Source organism: Marmota flaviventris, chromosome 1 (assembly GCF_047511675.1).
Source record: "Marmota flaviventris isolate mMarFla1 chromosome 1, mMarFla1.hap1, whole genome shotgun sequence".
Taxonomy (NCBI): Eukaryota; Metazoa; Chordata; class Mammalia; order Rodentia; family Sciuridae; genus Marmota; species Marmota flaviventris.
Window position 1 is genome coordinate 64184016 of NC_092498.1, and position 16252 is coordinate 64200267.

At 33.8% G+C, this 16252-nt stretch overlaps 1 protein-coding gene across 2 annotated transcripts in view; it reads right to left on the bottom strand.

Moving 5' to 3' along the window:
* Positions 1-9880: 9880 nt before the first annotated feature.
* Cacna2d1 (calcium voltage-gated channel auxiliary subunit alpha2delta 1) overlaps positions 9881-16252 on the bottom strand; it is a 465343-nt gene continuing 458971 nt past the window's right edge. For both annotated transcript variants that reach the window (XM_027926328.2, XM_027926327.2), the window contains exon 38: positions 9881-13815. In XM_027926328.2, coding sequence (XP_027782129.1) covers positions 13699-13815 — 117 coding nt within the window. In that variant the 3' untranslated portion in view covers positions 9881-13698. The remainder of the gene's footprint in view (positions 13816-16252) is intronic.

The window sequence follows — 16252 nt, forward strand, 5'->3', positions numbered from 1 at the left end:
TTATGATCCTTACTGTACTATCAGTATCATATAAAAATGACATAGAACTCTAATTCATGGTATTAATACCTATTTTATTTAGGAAAAATGTCTGGTACCAAATCACACATACAAGCCTAGGGATAATGATTTTGAATACCACATTTTGACCACAGGATCAGAGAAACTGGATGGGAGAAGGAATGCACAGCAGAGTCAAATATGTGTTTTTGTATGTGAGTAGGAATTTTTTCAAATTAACCAACAAATAAATCAAAGGCAATAGTATGGCCATGTAGGGAAATAATCAACCCAAAATGTGTTCCTGGAACATACTTAACCTGCCTTTTGGGAGCAACATGGGGGCTTATTCTTGAAATACATTTATTTTGGTAAGTTAATAAAACTCTTATTGTATCTTCATTTGACTCCTGATTCCACAATATGGAGTAATATGGTTTATTCATATGCCTTAAAGATATATATAGTTTCATAGTGAAGACAATGCTGACCTATAGAGAAGTTTACAGATAGCCTCCTCATTTCATTGGATGAATTTTATTTTTTCACCATAAAAAATGAGATAATTAAGTTTTAGGATATTTATGTCTAATACCATAGCATTTACTATATAACAATATAATTTTAACCTTTCTGCAGTAACTCATTTAATGCAGTTACTCTATAATACTGGTAATATTACTATGTCAGTTATATTTTATTTTATAGAGGCTTAGAAATGTTTAGTAATTCACCCACAAATAACAATAATAGTAACTTGAAGTGGTTCAGTGGAGAATGGAACTCTTTTGATGATCACATTATAGAGTGGTAATGCAGCAGAGAAAAGTAGAAAGATATCAAAATGATTTAGAAGTAAAATTGCTTGGCTTTGTTCAAAATAGGATATTGTTGAGAGAAAATGATATTGGTAATGATGATTCCTAGCTCTCTTTGTCTGAGAACTCTGTGGAGAATACTGCCACCTTCTAAGTTGGGGAAGGAAAATGAAATTGTGTTATTGGAAAGGAGGGAATGAGAGGTGGTGGGGAACTGTGTTGGGAAATACTGAATTAGAGATGCCTCTTTTCCCAGATTGGCTTCTATAGGAACAAACTCCATAATCACTTGCATACAAGTGTTTATTACAAAGAGCTCTTAGGAATAATACTTGTGAACTATTGAAGGAAGCAGGATGTTGTGAGTTGTGTTGCACAGTTGCAACAGAAGTGTCAATCTTATGGGAAGCTCTGGAGCTAGGACGGTTCTTGCAGATGCCAGAATTGAGATATGTATTCCAATTTTTTGTAACCTCTAATCTAACCCCTTGGATATGGGTATTACTTAAAGCAATGTAGTTTTCCACACTCAAAGGTAATCTCTGGGGAATGAATTAGATATGGATGACAAACAGTAAATTCTCCTGAATGATGGGGGAATGAGTGTCTCCACCACATGGAGTAGTGTAATTGGCATTTAACATATCAAACTGGATTTAAGAATCTAGACATAATGAAAAAATCAAGGCTAGATTATAAAGTTCAGAACTCAAAATAAGCATTCTTTAGGCAAATTACCACAATGCCAAGGGAATATGTATAATGGTTTGAATTGCATCCTTCAAAAGTTCTGACTAAATTCTAATCTCTGGAATCTGTGAGTGTGAGCTTATTTGATAAAAGAGTCTTTTCAGATTGAAATAAGTTCAGGATCTTAAGATGAGATTGCAGGCTTTCCCATGATATGTGATCTTAAAAGAGAAAGGGATAAAAAACCACAGAAATTAGAGGTAGGCTGCTGCTAGCCCAGGAAGGCTTAGAGTATCAGAAGCTGGAACAGGCAAGAAAGGATTCTTAAGAGGCTCAGGAGAGACTGTGGCCCTGCTGGCAATTTGACTTTGGAATTTTGACCTCCAAAACTGAGAATAAGTTTCTGTTGTTTTTAAGCTATCTATTTTGTGGTAATTTACGGCAGACCTAGGTAATTAATATCATATATAGTCAATTCCCTATACCTAAAGAGTAAAACATTAAGATGCTCAAGTCCTATAAGGCTAATAACATTTATAGACTGTTAAGGAAATAACAGGAAGAAATTTTGTTGTTTTTTTTAAGACATTTAAGTTAGTAATAATCTAGACTGATCTTTAATTTAGCAAATATGAGGGTCAAAGCATTAGTGAATACTTTCTAATACATTATTTTTATGTACATGTTGATCCTATCACATGAAAGACTTTATGTAAAATACTTTCCTAACAAATATTTAGGAATAGCCTGGAAGAGAAACACCAAATAAATGACAACTTGAGTCACTGAAGGTTTGAAACACTAGAAATAACTCCTAGTTTGTTAGAAGAGATAGAATGGGGCTGAGAGAGTCAATGGAATTTCTCCATGAACACCACATTCCTCTGTTTGAATCAGTGACAATTTAGGGAGAGGTTAAGAAGGAGGTATCCCCTGATTATTCGGTTGCTTAGGTCCTCTGACTTATGCAACTGCTCCATGTTACAGAATTAAGACATCCATGACCTTAACACCAGTGGACAATGAAATTGATCAATGGGCTCCAGATTTCTAATGAATTATTCAATGCTACCTCAGGTTCTTTATATCCTATGAGACAAACACAGCAGGATTTGACAAACATCAGGACCATACTCCTTCTTGCAGATTAGATGTGTTACTAGAAATAGCTAAACTATAGCCAACAATGGACTGTGAATTATATGAACTATATAATTCAGTGAGAGAATGATATTATCCAGTAGGAGATTTCTGTGTATATTTTTATTGTATTCCTTGTATATTAATGGAATTAAAAAACACAAGACAATGATTAAGCTAAACCTGAAAACATAACTCAGCCATGTTCAGAGCATCAACAATTAGCTTCTGGGGACACATTCAAATTTAATGCCTTTGTTATGGCTTAAATGTGGTGTTCCCCAAATGCTCACATGTGAGACAATGCGAGAATGTGGGAGAAATGATTGGGTCATGCCCTTAACCTAATAGTGAATCAATCACTAATGGGATTAACCTGGTGATAACTGGAGAAAGGTGGGGTGTGACTGGAGGAAGTGGCTCATTAGGGGTGTGGCTATGGGTATATATTTGTATCTGGGAAGTGGAGTCTCTCTCTGCCCTCTGATCATCATGTGAGTTGCTTCCCTTTGTCACGCATTCCACCATGATGTCCTACCTCAACTTGAGCCCAAAGGAATGGAGCCTGCTATCAGTGGACCGAGACCTCTGAAACTGTGAGCCCCCAAATAAACTTTTCCCCCCCTAAAATTGTTCTGGTCTGATCTTTTAATCTGAAGCAGTGAAAAAGCTGACTAAAACAGCCTTAGTATAACTCCTCACCTGAAGGGTCTCCCCTGGGTTGAAATGGTGCTGAGATATCACTATTTGAAGAGATTATTAAGGCATGCACTTGGATACTGAGGAGTACACCATAGTTTTGAAAGCACAATTTAAATATTTGGGGACAGCTTGGAGCTATAAGTTTTCAGTTTTAGCTTAATCATTCTTTTGTGTTTTTTAATTCCATTAATAGACAAGGAATATAATAAAAATATACGCAGAAACCTCTTACTAAATTATATAGTTCATAGTTCATTGTTGGCTATAGGTTAGCTATTTCTGGTCACACATATATTTGGTATATACTTTTCTATAATTAACAATATAAATATTCTGAGATTGCTTTACAGTCTTGCTCTTTTCCTCAATTTAAGACCAGTTGGGTGCAGTGACATTTCATTGTAGAAAGTTTGAAATATCAAGGCAGTAAAGAATTCGTTTTTTTAACGAAACATTTTTCACTATAATTTTGGTTAGTTATAGACCAGGCAGTGTTCAAGACAGGGGAAATAAGACAATTAGATTCTCTTGCCCTGCTTGTATCATCAGTAACTTAATGGCTCTGAATAAAATCAGAATTCCTCCTGAATCTAGGTCTTGCTTCCTAGCTTTTATTCATTCATTTATTTTTTAATCATACCTTTTTTTATTTAAAAATGATCCATCTGATATACCAGTTTATGAGTTTGACCTGGCTGGCTTTTGCTATTTCCAGAATTCTAAACTTTAATTCTGATTCACTGTGACTTGATACTTTCTTCATATGATCCAAACTCCAGAATCCTAGGATAATTAAAACCAAATAAAATAAGAACACAGGAGTAAATTCTTGAGTAGTGGATGAGTTAGTCTGGATGCTGGTTGAAATGTCCAATTAGGTTTTCCTGACCTGAGTGGAGTTATATGAGGAGAAATTATACTACATTATAGAATCAGAAACTGGCTTATGTGACAGCTTAAATATTATACTGAGATGAAAATATTATTTTAAAAATTAAACAAATAATTGACTACTAGAATCATTCTTGTTTTTCTGGCAATGTAGAAGAGAGTATGGTTATTAGATTAGCTACTTGTTTTACAAAAGTTGGTATTATATATTAACTCCTTTTATTTTATGCTCATCCTATTCATTAATAATTGATCAGAAACTATTGCAAAGGAAATGTTGTGACAATTTATAGTTGTCACAATTTACAGTATAGAAGATAGTGGTGCATGAGATGTTAAATAAATCTATGGTCATAAGAGTAAAAATCAAAGCTCTGGTTGAAACCAGGCTTTTCTAAATGCTAAAGTACACTTTTTTAAAAGTATACCACATTTTATAGATTACAACAGACATATGCTTCAAATATTATGACAGTTTGTAGGAGATATGGTTGTTCGGACATCAGGGAAGACTCCAGACATTGGTAGCATTGGAACTGTGTATTGAAGTGTTACCATTAATAGGGGCAGTTAGGAGAAAGCATTGTGGGAATCATGCTCAGGCACTGAATCATGAATTAGTGTATCAATTTGGAGAACTTTAGGTAATGTGGTAAGGTTTGAGTTAAAAACTGGTGTTGTGATGGGATTGAGGGAGATATGAAGTCATATTTATGCAGAGGACAGCTTCTAATTGGTATCTTTTGTTCTCCTAAGGCACTTATATTTTGTTTTATAGGCAACAGGGAGTCACAGAATATTTTTAAACAGAGGAAGATGGAATTGGAGGTACACTTTAGAAAAATGAATAGCATAGAGGATGAATTCCAGTGCAATGAAACCAAAAGTAGGAAACTACTTGGGGACTATTTGAGTAGTTTGTTCAAGAGTTGCCAAAACTCTGAAGCAAGAAAGTAATAGTAGACATCTGAAACAGTGAGGAATAAAAAGGTATATAAGAGGTAGATGTGTAAGAATTTGAGAAACACCAAGTTTCTAGCTAGTTGGCTTTGCATCTCTGCCTAGGTCCTGAGATGAAGAGAACAACAACAAATAGTAATTTTCTTGGCATTTTAAATGTGAAATATATTTAAGATACCTAGGTCTGATAATCCAATGGCAATTAGAAATTTGGACCAGATAGAAGATAGGAAGTCATAAAACTTAATAAAATCAGATGGTCAAAGAATTAAGATTGAGATAAGTTTTACACTTGGTTCTCCACTTTCTGAATGCCAATGTAGAAAGAAGGGATGAGTTGAAAGATCTTGAGTAGAAACAAAAATAGAGGAAGAGAGTGAGAAGATAGTGCAACATGGAATGCAGAAAAGTCCAAGCTTTAGGAAGAGGGAAGTTGATAGAACACCTTGAGATTGGAAAGAACAACTAAGTGGTCATCAAGAGTAGTTTTAAAGGAAAGATGACAAGTTAGGCAAGTGTGCTCAAAAAAAATTCTGCTAAACTTCTGTTTTATGTTAAAACAAGTAAATGGGAATGAATTGTGGTTGAAACTCATATAGTCCTGACAGTGAAAGGACATTCCTTCTTTTTCACCAACAAGCTCTTAGCTGAAGTCAAACATTCCCAGAGCTAACATCACCATCTGCCTCACCATTATTTCAGCTCTATCTGAGGTGCTCCAGATGTCTAATTGTTTCTGACATTTGGATGAAGACACCCATGACAGTATGAATCTTCCATCTACCCTTCCCCAGCTCAGTCCCTAAATCTAGCTCAGTTTCCACAGGTTCCTTCTGCCTGCCTTCAGCTCTTTGTTCCCAATAACTTTTATTGCATAGTGCATTGTTAGAGCTAGTCACAATATGCTTATTTATACCCTATTCAGACGAATATTTTCCTTATACGTTCCCATAGTTTGTGCTATTTTTGTGTTTTTTCAACATTTCAGCGTGGTGAAAAATGTAAAGTTCTGACAAATTTGTTATATATTAGGAAGGTTCTCTGGGTATTCCTGAAACCTGCAGCATCAGAATGATTAAGTTCCTGAGGTAAGAAGTAAAGACTTTATTAGACAGTGACTATTGTCAAATATTTATTGAGTAAACAGAATAAATCAGACAGAAAAGGCAGAGAAAGTTAGAGATGTCACATGTAATATGTCAAGTTTGGGGATCTGGGATGTGGATCCCTAATCTGGTGGCAAAGCTTAGAATTTCTACCATGTACCAAATGATCTCTTTTGGTCTCAGTCATTTTCAGTCCAGTGGAAGAAGAGAAAACAGGCAGTCTGAAGTTTATCTAAGGTATTTTTCTTTTAAGTGGGTCTTTAAAAGTTTTGATTAGCTTTCAATCTTATTAATATACTTTATTTAATTAAATATATATAAAGAAACCAGATTGTCAATACCACTTTCTAACCTTATTCTGATAGTAGGTACTATTTACCATAAGGATGAGCCTAATTGAAAAGGTTCTCTGGTATATAAATAAATCTTAATTTAACTGTGAGATTTTTGATATTAATGAGATTTAAATAGGAATGGAATGCCCTGTTTTTACTATTCTAATAGTGGTCCTGATTGCTAAACACAATAAATGAGAACTTTATTAAGTATGTGCAGCTATGTAATGTACATTAAAAATAATAATAAAAAGCCCTAAAGATCATAGTTGAGTTGGAATAGAGTTATGTTTGAAAACTGTGTTCAGTTAAAATTGAACCAACAACCAGCATCTACATAGGTGTTTATAAAGTACAATTCAGAAATAACTTGCATCACTAACCCCAATATTAAACTTCAGAACCCTGAAGTTGCAATACAAAACAAAATACAAAAACATAAAACAAAAACCCTGTGAATCATGAAGTCATCACTCTTCCCCCCCCTCTCTAAATACTTGGAAAATGGTTAACAAAATTTTCTCATCTTGATCTCTTACTTGGTCTTTTTTTTTTTTTTTTTTTTTTTGTAGGCATTTTTCTAACCCCATATTCCACAGCATGGTTTTCTGGAATACAACCATGATCAAACTGTTTTCTACCTAAAATTCTTCAGTGGTTTCTAAATACTTAGATATCCATGTAATCCAGGAGCCATTTCAGCTGTGGCTATTTGTCTCCTCATCCCCATCTTGCACTCCTCACCCAGCCCTCCAGCCATGCTGAAATCTCATTTAGCTACTTCCAGTTCCTTGAATGTATCTCTTGGCTTTCACACACACTCATCTATTTGCATCATTGCTTCTCTCAGCTTAGTTCATGGGAACCCTTTCTAGCCAGTTGAGTCTTACTGGGTGCACTTCTGTAAGCTTCTACTTATTTCCTGTACCATAGTACTTCTTATGCTATTGTACTTATGAAATTTTCAATATTCTCAGCCAATAGTTCCATCAAGGAAGGTACAATTTTTGCTTTGTGCAAGTCTCTGCTTCTAACACTGAAAGTGAATAAACAATGACTCTTTTAGATAATACACTAATGGTCCAGATGGTTGGAATTTTTAGGGCTCCAGCATATGATTGGGATGACCAGGAAGATGAATATAATGGTAAGCATTCCTAGTGCTAATGGGAGGCATCATTAAGTGCTTACACAGTGCTGGGACCTGTGTTAAGTGCTTTATATCACTATATTAATTATTTGTCATGAAAGTTATACAATGTAGGTATTATTTATATTTTGGAGGGGCAAGAAAATTGAGACTTAGAGACAGTATATAACTTGTTCATGGTTGATAGTTAGTAAGTGATGAAGTCAGGATCCATGGGTAATAACTGGAATATAGTTACAACTTGGCTATATGTCCTTAACAATGAGGTATAGAGTAGTAGTTACTGGGTTTAGAAATTTTAAGGATTAGGATAATAGTAAATGAAAAAGGGAGAAGGGAATAGATATTGACAACTTACATAAATTTGCTAACAATTTATTAATGCTACTGAGGATTAAATACATGAGTGATTTATCACTGAAATGAGTCCCTCCCATTGGATTTTTTTAATTTGGAGACAGGGTCTCATTAAGTTACTTGGGACCTCTTTAAATCACTTAGACTGGTCTTGAACTTGCAGTCCTCCTGCCTTATTCTCCTGAGTCACTGGGATTACAGGCACACACCTATACTAACACTTTATTTTGTTGTTTTTAGTAGTCAGAATCAATTATGCCATACTTTCACAAAGAAAAGTCAGGTTTTCTTGGACAATTGGAAAAAGAGAATATCTGGAAAAGAAAAGTCCTTTCAAGCAAAAAAATGGCAATCTTACTCCAATTTTTCTCCAACCTATACATTGTCTTTAGTTCAACATACTGTTGAGCTTGTGTCTGGAACCACTGTCATAAAGGAGGGGTTTAGAGTTCAGGAGTCAAACACTCAAGACCTTGATTTTGTTAATTATTACCAATAATTAAAATATTTCAGTAGTAACGTAAATTAGAGGTCACAGATAATGTTCCTTACAGATCCAACATTCTAAGGCCTTATTGAGTGTAATGCAAAGAGAAAAGACGACCACATAAGTATGCATGGATATACATATGATTGCTTTAATTCTAGATTTATAAATGTAGGAAGATAGGATTAATAGAGTATTTGTGTGCTTATTTTAAACAGAGGTATTCTGAATGCATTTGCAGGTAGAAAGGACAAAAAGGCTGCAAAGAAATGAGATTGAGTATGCTTGATAAGACAAACTGATGAAGCTAGGGACCACAGGAATAGGTGGGGATGGGAGCAAGAAGAAATGAGGATCTCTGGGGAGTTACACAGTTGAGGAGATACATTGGTACAGAATGAAGCGAGATGTTCAGAAAACCAATAATATTTACTTTATATTTTTAAGTATTTTTTTTTCTTTTAAAATGCCTTTATAAGATATGGGGCCAATGGCTGTGGGAATAGGGCTTGCCCCAGCATATATGAGGCCCTAGGAAACACACATACACAAACACACACACACACACACAAACACACACACTAGGACCTAGTTATTTTGTTCTGTTTTGTGGGATTCCCCAGAAAGAAAAAGCCAGGTAGGCTTACGTTATACTGGATTACACACGATGTCAGACCCATGACTTTATTAGGTGAGCATGAGGAAGAAGGATCTGTTGTAAATGTAAAAGGAACCTTACTCGGCTTCTTTATAAAACTTCTTATGTTACACTCCATTGCCTCAGCTGTTTTTACTATAAAGTTGCTAGAAATATTTAGATGTTAAGTGTATAAAAGTTATGCATATTTCAGCTATTCTAATTTCTTTCAAACTATTTTCCCCAAAGTCTTTGATAAATGAAATATTATTTTTGCCTAGGAAATGTTTTTCACAATAGTTCCCAAAATCTGATTTACTAAGTTCCTAAGTCGCCTTCCTGGAGAAGGCACAGGTGAGAAAGTTTAGAATTATGTAAAAATGTTACAAGTATGCTTTTAACTGTAAAAAACACTTTCATAATCCTAAATTTTATTTCCAAAATCCAGAATCCTTATCACCAGAACACCTGCGTCCCTAAAATACATTTATGAGAGAGGTCTCTGTCTTTTTCAACTGAATCTTATTTTTTTAAAGCAAATAATCCAAGCTGTGTGGTGACTTTAAATGATAAACTTTTATTCTGAATATACTGTTTTTGCACAAGATTTAACACAACATTTTCTGGGATTATAAATATTTTTATAACAGTATTATACAAATTTTTACAAAATGTTTTTATCAGGCTAGTTAATTTCCACAAAAGTGTCAAGAGAACATAATAAAGGGGAGAAAAGAGCTATTGTTCACAAAAGCCACTTGGTCTTTTGCATGGATGCACACTGGGCATTTCATTAAAAGTTTCCCTAAAAGCATGATCCAACAATCATACAACACAACAAGAAAGATAATTTTGCCAGGTCATACTGTAAACTCGATTGGCATCTATACAAGACAGTATCCCATTAGTCTCGGTGGAATTTGAGATAATTTCTTTTATGTGAACTTAAACGACAGATGTAACCATTGGTAAGGACAGTGTAATTCTTCAAAGTTCTGGAATTTTTTAATACTTGATACTTTGGATTTGCTCTTTACAGAAATGTACACTGGATATTAACAATATTAACATTGGAAATGTTAACTATGGAAAACAATAGAATTTCCAGATAATAATAAAACAGTTGGAATTTGGGCAAGTGAAAAAGTCACAAAATCCATTTTGTCTCCCTAGGTCAGATGCTATACCTTTAGAGATTTTAATATCAACTAATATGATCAATAGAATAGCTTACGAGTTTTAAATCAAGACACAGAATTTTAGCTTTGGTGAAGACAAGACAAAGATTTAAATGAGATGTAAAATACAAGAGAGCATCAAATAAGCAAGTAACACTTGGGTTGCAAAGGTCACTTAAAAGGGATACTGCCTATTTGAACCCCATAAGGCCAGTTTGAAGGTTAATAAAAGAATATTATAAATAGGAAAACTTACAAATGGCAGCAACACTGTTTTGTTTTATTTTTCTCGAAGTTAAGCAAGAATGCCTCACACATTAGAAACATGAAAAAAGATCATACTAAAATCTTATAGGCCCAGGACCTAAATATCTTTTCAATCAAACTTGCTAACTATGTCATGTTAAAAACCTGTTACAAATATGGACCACGATTGGTGTTTGGCAGTAATGCTGGTTGTTCAAATGAAGAAAAGATAAAGAAACCAGAAATGCAAAATTCTTGTTATGAAACACCAATGCAAGACTTTTTCTGACTTTTAGTGACAAACTGCATTAAACTACGTGAGTATAGTAAAAATTAAATAAGTTAAAAAAAAAAAAAAAACTTTAAAAAGCCTTTTATTTATCTCTTGTACTTTTCAGTCTTTGGAAGTCAATACTAATACCAGACTAAAATTGAAGTTCTTATTGACATAATTCACAGAAAAATAAAAAATTTAACATAATAATTTAATGGGATGAGTGTTACTGTCTTTGAACAACAAACAACAACAACAAAAACATGCTAAAAGCATGAAGACTACTATGTCATTAAGACAATCTTTAATCAGAGAACATGTTCTTACCCAATTTGTTACCATGTGTGTGGTTGTCACGTCATAGTTTTATAATCAAATAGGGCCCTGCCACTAGATGCCAAGTTTAATTATGATTAATACAAAATAATGCAGTTGATGAAAACATACTATATAAATGACATTAGCTATGAAGATATATTTAACAGACTTTGAAAATAATTTTAAGGTAGTTTTGTTGTATGCTGGAAGCAATTAAATTGTTTTAATGTGCGTTATTTATATACACAATCTAACATTATATTTTGATATTCCCTTTTCAACACTTTCATGATTTAAAATGGTCTAGCAAAAGTTAATAAGTTTTAAATATTTCATTAACAAACAACATGATTTAAACATATCATTATTAATCACTTTGGTGTTTTCTAAAATGTCAATACTAGTTATGAATGGACTACAAAATCACGACAATGTGTTAGAAATGGTAACTGATGTCAATTCTTAGAACAATAGTTGGCAAAGTGATTCCATTCCCCCTCCCCCTATTTTAAATTAAAAAAAAAACTTAAATAAGGAAATATACACAAGTGGTACTTAAGATATAGTAGTGGTAGAAGGGAATTACAAATGTATGCAAAGCTAAAAACAAATATATCTTTTAAACATTGCTAAAGAATTGGTTATATCTTTGATATGTGGAACATATTAAAGCATGCTGGATAATGTAAATAACTGTGACATTAAAATGATATATAAGAAAATTTCCAGCATATACACACACCAATATTTGGCATGTTTGGAAAACAAATGCATTTTACCATAAAAAATATCTTTATACTTTCAGCCTTCAATAAAATTATTCACTATTCCTAGAATTACACATTCATTGTTTTTATCCTTTCTTCAAATACTGTTTATTCCTGAAAATAATTTAAAAGCATAAATAATATTTTGCTACAATATTAATCTACAATGAAATATCCAATTTACTACACTAACCATTTTCACCAATGAGGCTGTATAAAAACAAATTTTATTCACAATCAAGTGTTCATGTGCATACATATAGATTCGAGGTTTCCTGTTTGTTCAGATTATTTGTAAAACCCTCACCAAATTCCATGGAACTATTAGTTAAATGATCATATCATTTAAAATGGAGGGACAGAATCAGCAGCAGCAGCAATTTTCGGATTGTACATGCTACTATTGAAATGAACAAAGAGGAAACCTAGGATGAATCTTCATTGAGAACATATATGTACTTTTCAAAAAATAAATGTGTTAAATCTGATTTATGTACTTAAAATATCTGTACATAGGTTTTCAGGCAAAAGCACGAATCTGTATAAAATCCATTATTTCTCATTTCACCGTTTACCTGACCCAGTCATTCAGCATTTACATTGCACAGTATATTCAGAGTAGTTTAACAACGTTTTTAAAGATGACTTAAGTGCATTTACACCGCAAGGTTCAGATTCTTACATGACAATAATGTCACTCAGTTAACTTTTCAATGGACTACACTCTACAGTAAGAGAAAAACCAAAAAGTTAAAATAGCAGCAGCATCATGCAAAATACCCTTGGTGACCCAAGTTCATTTGTCACAAGAAAAACATTCCCCTCCCCCCAACAAGCTTTTCTTAGAGCATTTTTAAATATCTGGCTAGCACTACATAACTGTACTGTGAACAAAAGGACATTACGTCAAAGCATTTAAGGGCTTACATTTATGAGGAAATAAGTCACGTGTTCAAATTTCACCCACAAGCACCTTTAGTTTAATAGTTTCTCAGTTAACATTGTCAAACCATCAATTCATTACCTCACCAAAATTTAATTGGTCTTAAATTGTGTTTTATTTTTGGCAGAGAAGTCATTCTTCATAAGGCATTTTATTCATGGCTAATTTTTGGCAGAAAATTAGTCATTTTTTTATATTTCAACAGTTTAGATCAATGTTACTACTTTCTTTCCTGCCCTCCTTCACTAACTACTCAAAGCAGGAATTCTGAACAGAAGAATAAGTGAAGGCAAACATAACTCCCCGCCACCCCTAGTGACTTTCTTGGTAAAATTGCAGCAAGTTGAAATTCCAGGTCAAAATCAAGACATTTCTTATGATTCATAAACAATTGCATGGGGAGCCCTTTTACATGTAATCACCAACAAAGCAACAACAGACTCCCAAATTGTCCAATAGAGCACATATAGAATTTTGCTTTGATGTTATACATAGATGATGCAGCATTCACACAAATTTAAGAGTCTGACACCCTGACATGCAGCCAGTGGGTGTCTTATGAATCTGTGCCTTAGAGTTACGCATGGTACAGGCCCAGCTAATGTTCTGCTGATTGGACAGTTGACCCTATTTTAATGTAATTGAGGGCTCATGTGTTGGCAGGGTCTGGACTGGACTTATGACGATTTTGGTTTTAGGTCACAATAGGTAGTGTCTGCTGCCAGATACCAGCCATAGTAGTAGGAACTGGAGTCCAAATATAGACCACAGGGAGGGATTTAATCCAGAAACTCCTCCACAGTCGGTATAGTCCTCCTGTTGGAAAGAAAGGAAAAAATAAAATCTTGAAAAACATTTAGGAGGGCATCTTTCAGAGTAACCCATATGTAGTTCACTTTGAACTCACCTTGTAAAATTGCTCTAAATGGGATCCATATAAATAACATTCACCTAGATTTTATTGTTCAGCAATGTTGAGTAAAGCAATTTCCCTAGAACCATTTGACAAATGCTTTAAATTTTTAGTTGTACATTCTGATGATTGTAAAAGAAAATAATAATGCTGTTTTCAGAAACATACCCATTTTTAAATAAAAAATATTGTGTCATGGTACCAAAAGTCCTATATATTTAAGAAGGCAAGAAATAAAAATAAAATTTGATAATGTTCTATCATTCCCAAGAATAATGATCCTAGTAACTGAGCACTATAAGGAAAAGTAAGTAAATTTAAAAAAAAATCCATTTACCATATTTCTCTTATCCAATTTCTAAGGGGAACATATGGTAGCTATGTTATATATGGACCTTCATAAAGCATTAAAGTAAAATGAAAAATAATGTATTTGAACCACAAATAATGAAACGACATTCTGAAAATATACATCCGGAAAAGATAAGCTAGAAAGAGAGGTTGTTTTGTTTGGAGAACCATGAAATATTAGCAATGACTATATCTATTTAGATTCTCCACAGTATAGTGGTGGCTTACTTGGTTCCCTAGGAAAATGAACTTCTTTACCTTTTATTCCTGGGTTCTAGAATCTGCACATTTACCACATCCTTTAAATGTAGTGAACTTCTTTGAAAAAAAAAAAACTCATATGTAATCATTGTCATAAACATCTTTTAAGAATTCACTAATTGAAGGTTCAAAATGATAGGTTATATAAAAGAATGAACCAAAACATTTTCTTTTGTTCTTCCCTTAAGATTTTTACAAAGATTCTAAGCTTTCAAAAATTAAGAACTTTGTTGTTGTTTTGGTTTACCAGAATAAACAAAGTGCCTGCCACTTGGTAAATAAATAGAATTTCTTTCTTGAATTGTGTCTGAAGAGTACAACTCTTTTCTCTTTATTCTTTTGTTAAAAAGAAGGCTGAGAGAAAAGAATTTATAAAGGAAAACTTTAACTTTCAAAAGTATCTCCCAATCTAAGTAGAAGCATAAAATAATTCTTTGTCCAATGCTCTTGAAAGCTAGACAGCATGAGGACTGTACATAATATTCCTTTCTGGACATGTTTTCTCACATGTCTTTGGCTTATGCTCATCTTGAGCCCTGAGGAATGAAGCTGGATATCTATGGACCGAGACTTCTCAAACCGTGAGCCGCTAGATAAAATTTTCCTTGCCTAAAATTGTTCTGGTCATTTCTTTTAGTCACAGCAGTGAAAAAGCTGCCCAAAACAGATCAGGCTAAAGATTCCTAGTCATCTGAGATTCCTCTTTTTCTCAAATGTATCCATCAGCATAACGACTAAGTTCTTGTTTCAAAATACATACCCACTGTCTTTCCTCTGACCATCTCAAGTTCCAGTCACTACCCTGCTTCTGCAGAAGTTGCCATACTTGTCTCCTTGCCTCTACTCTGCCTTTTTACAATCCCTTCTCCAAAAAGCATTCTTCTTAAAACCATAAATCAAATCCTTTCATATCTTGTTTAAAATTTCTCATCACTTTCAAAACAAAATCCAAATTCCTTACCAAGGCCTACAATGTCTTATGTGGTCTGGAGCCTGGCTGCCCCTTCATCTTCCCACATTCTTCTCCTTTCCTCAGCTCCAACTCTGTTCCTAAAACACTATCATACTCTGCAATGGGCTAAGCATGTACTATCTCAGTGCCTTTGCACTGCTCTGTTTTTCGTTCGGGTACTGTTCCCTATAGGTTAGGGTAACCACATAAAAAACAGGGTACTTGTTACATTAAAATTTTAGATTTAAAAAAAAAATTGTATGTGTACATGAGTGGAGATATATATCTCCCCTAAGTATCTTACACATACAGGAGTGGCATGATACACAGTAGGTGTGCAGCATTTGATAAATAATAGTAGGCACTCAATGAAGCAGTACACATGCTGACTGGTTAATAAGGCCACAGACATAAAGTAATACTCAAAAGAAGACCTAACTGTCACTCAGCCAGGAGTATTCTGCAGTTCTGGCAAAGTATTAAAAACTGTTGTATACATACAACTCATTTTCATGTAAAAGATGTACTTGGTTGAGGAAATTCTTATGAATATAAAACATATCTTTATATTCTAGAAATGTATTTTGCTCTCTGGCTCCTACTTCATTGCGTGTGTGTATATATATATATATATATATATATATATATATATATATATATATCCCCGCCCCCACCATTTCCTCCATGTGATGATGAGATGTCTACCAATTTCAGAGGTGGTAGGTTAGATAAATTATTTGGAGTCCCTGTAGGCTGTATGTCGATTCACACTGAAA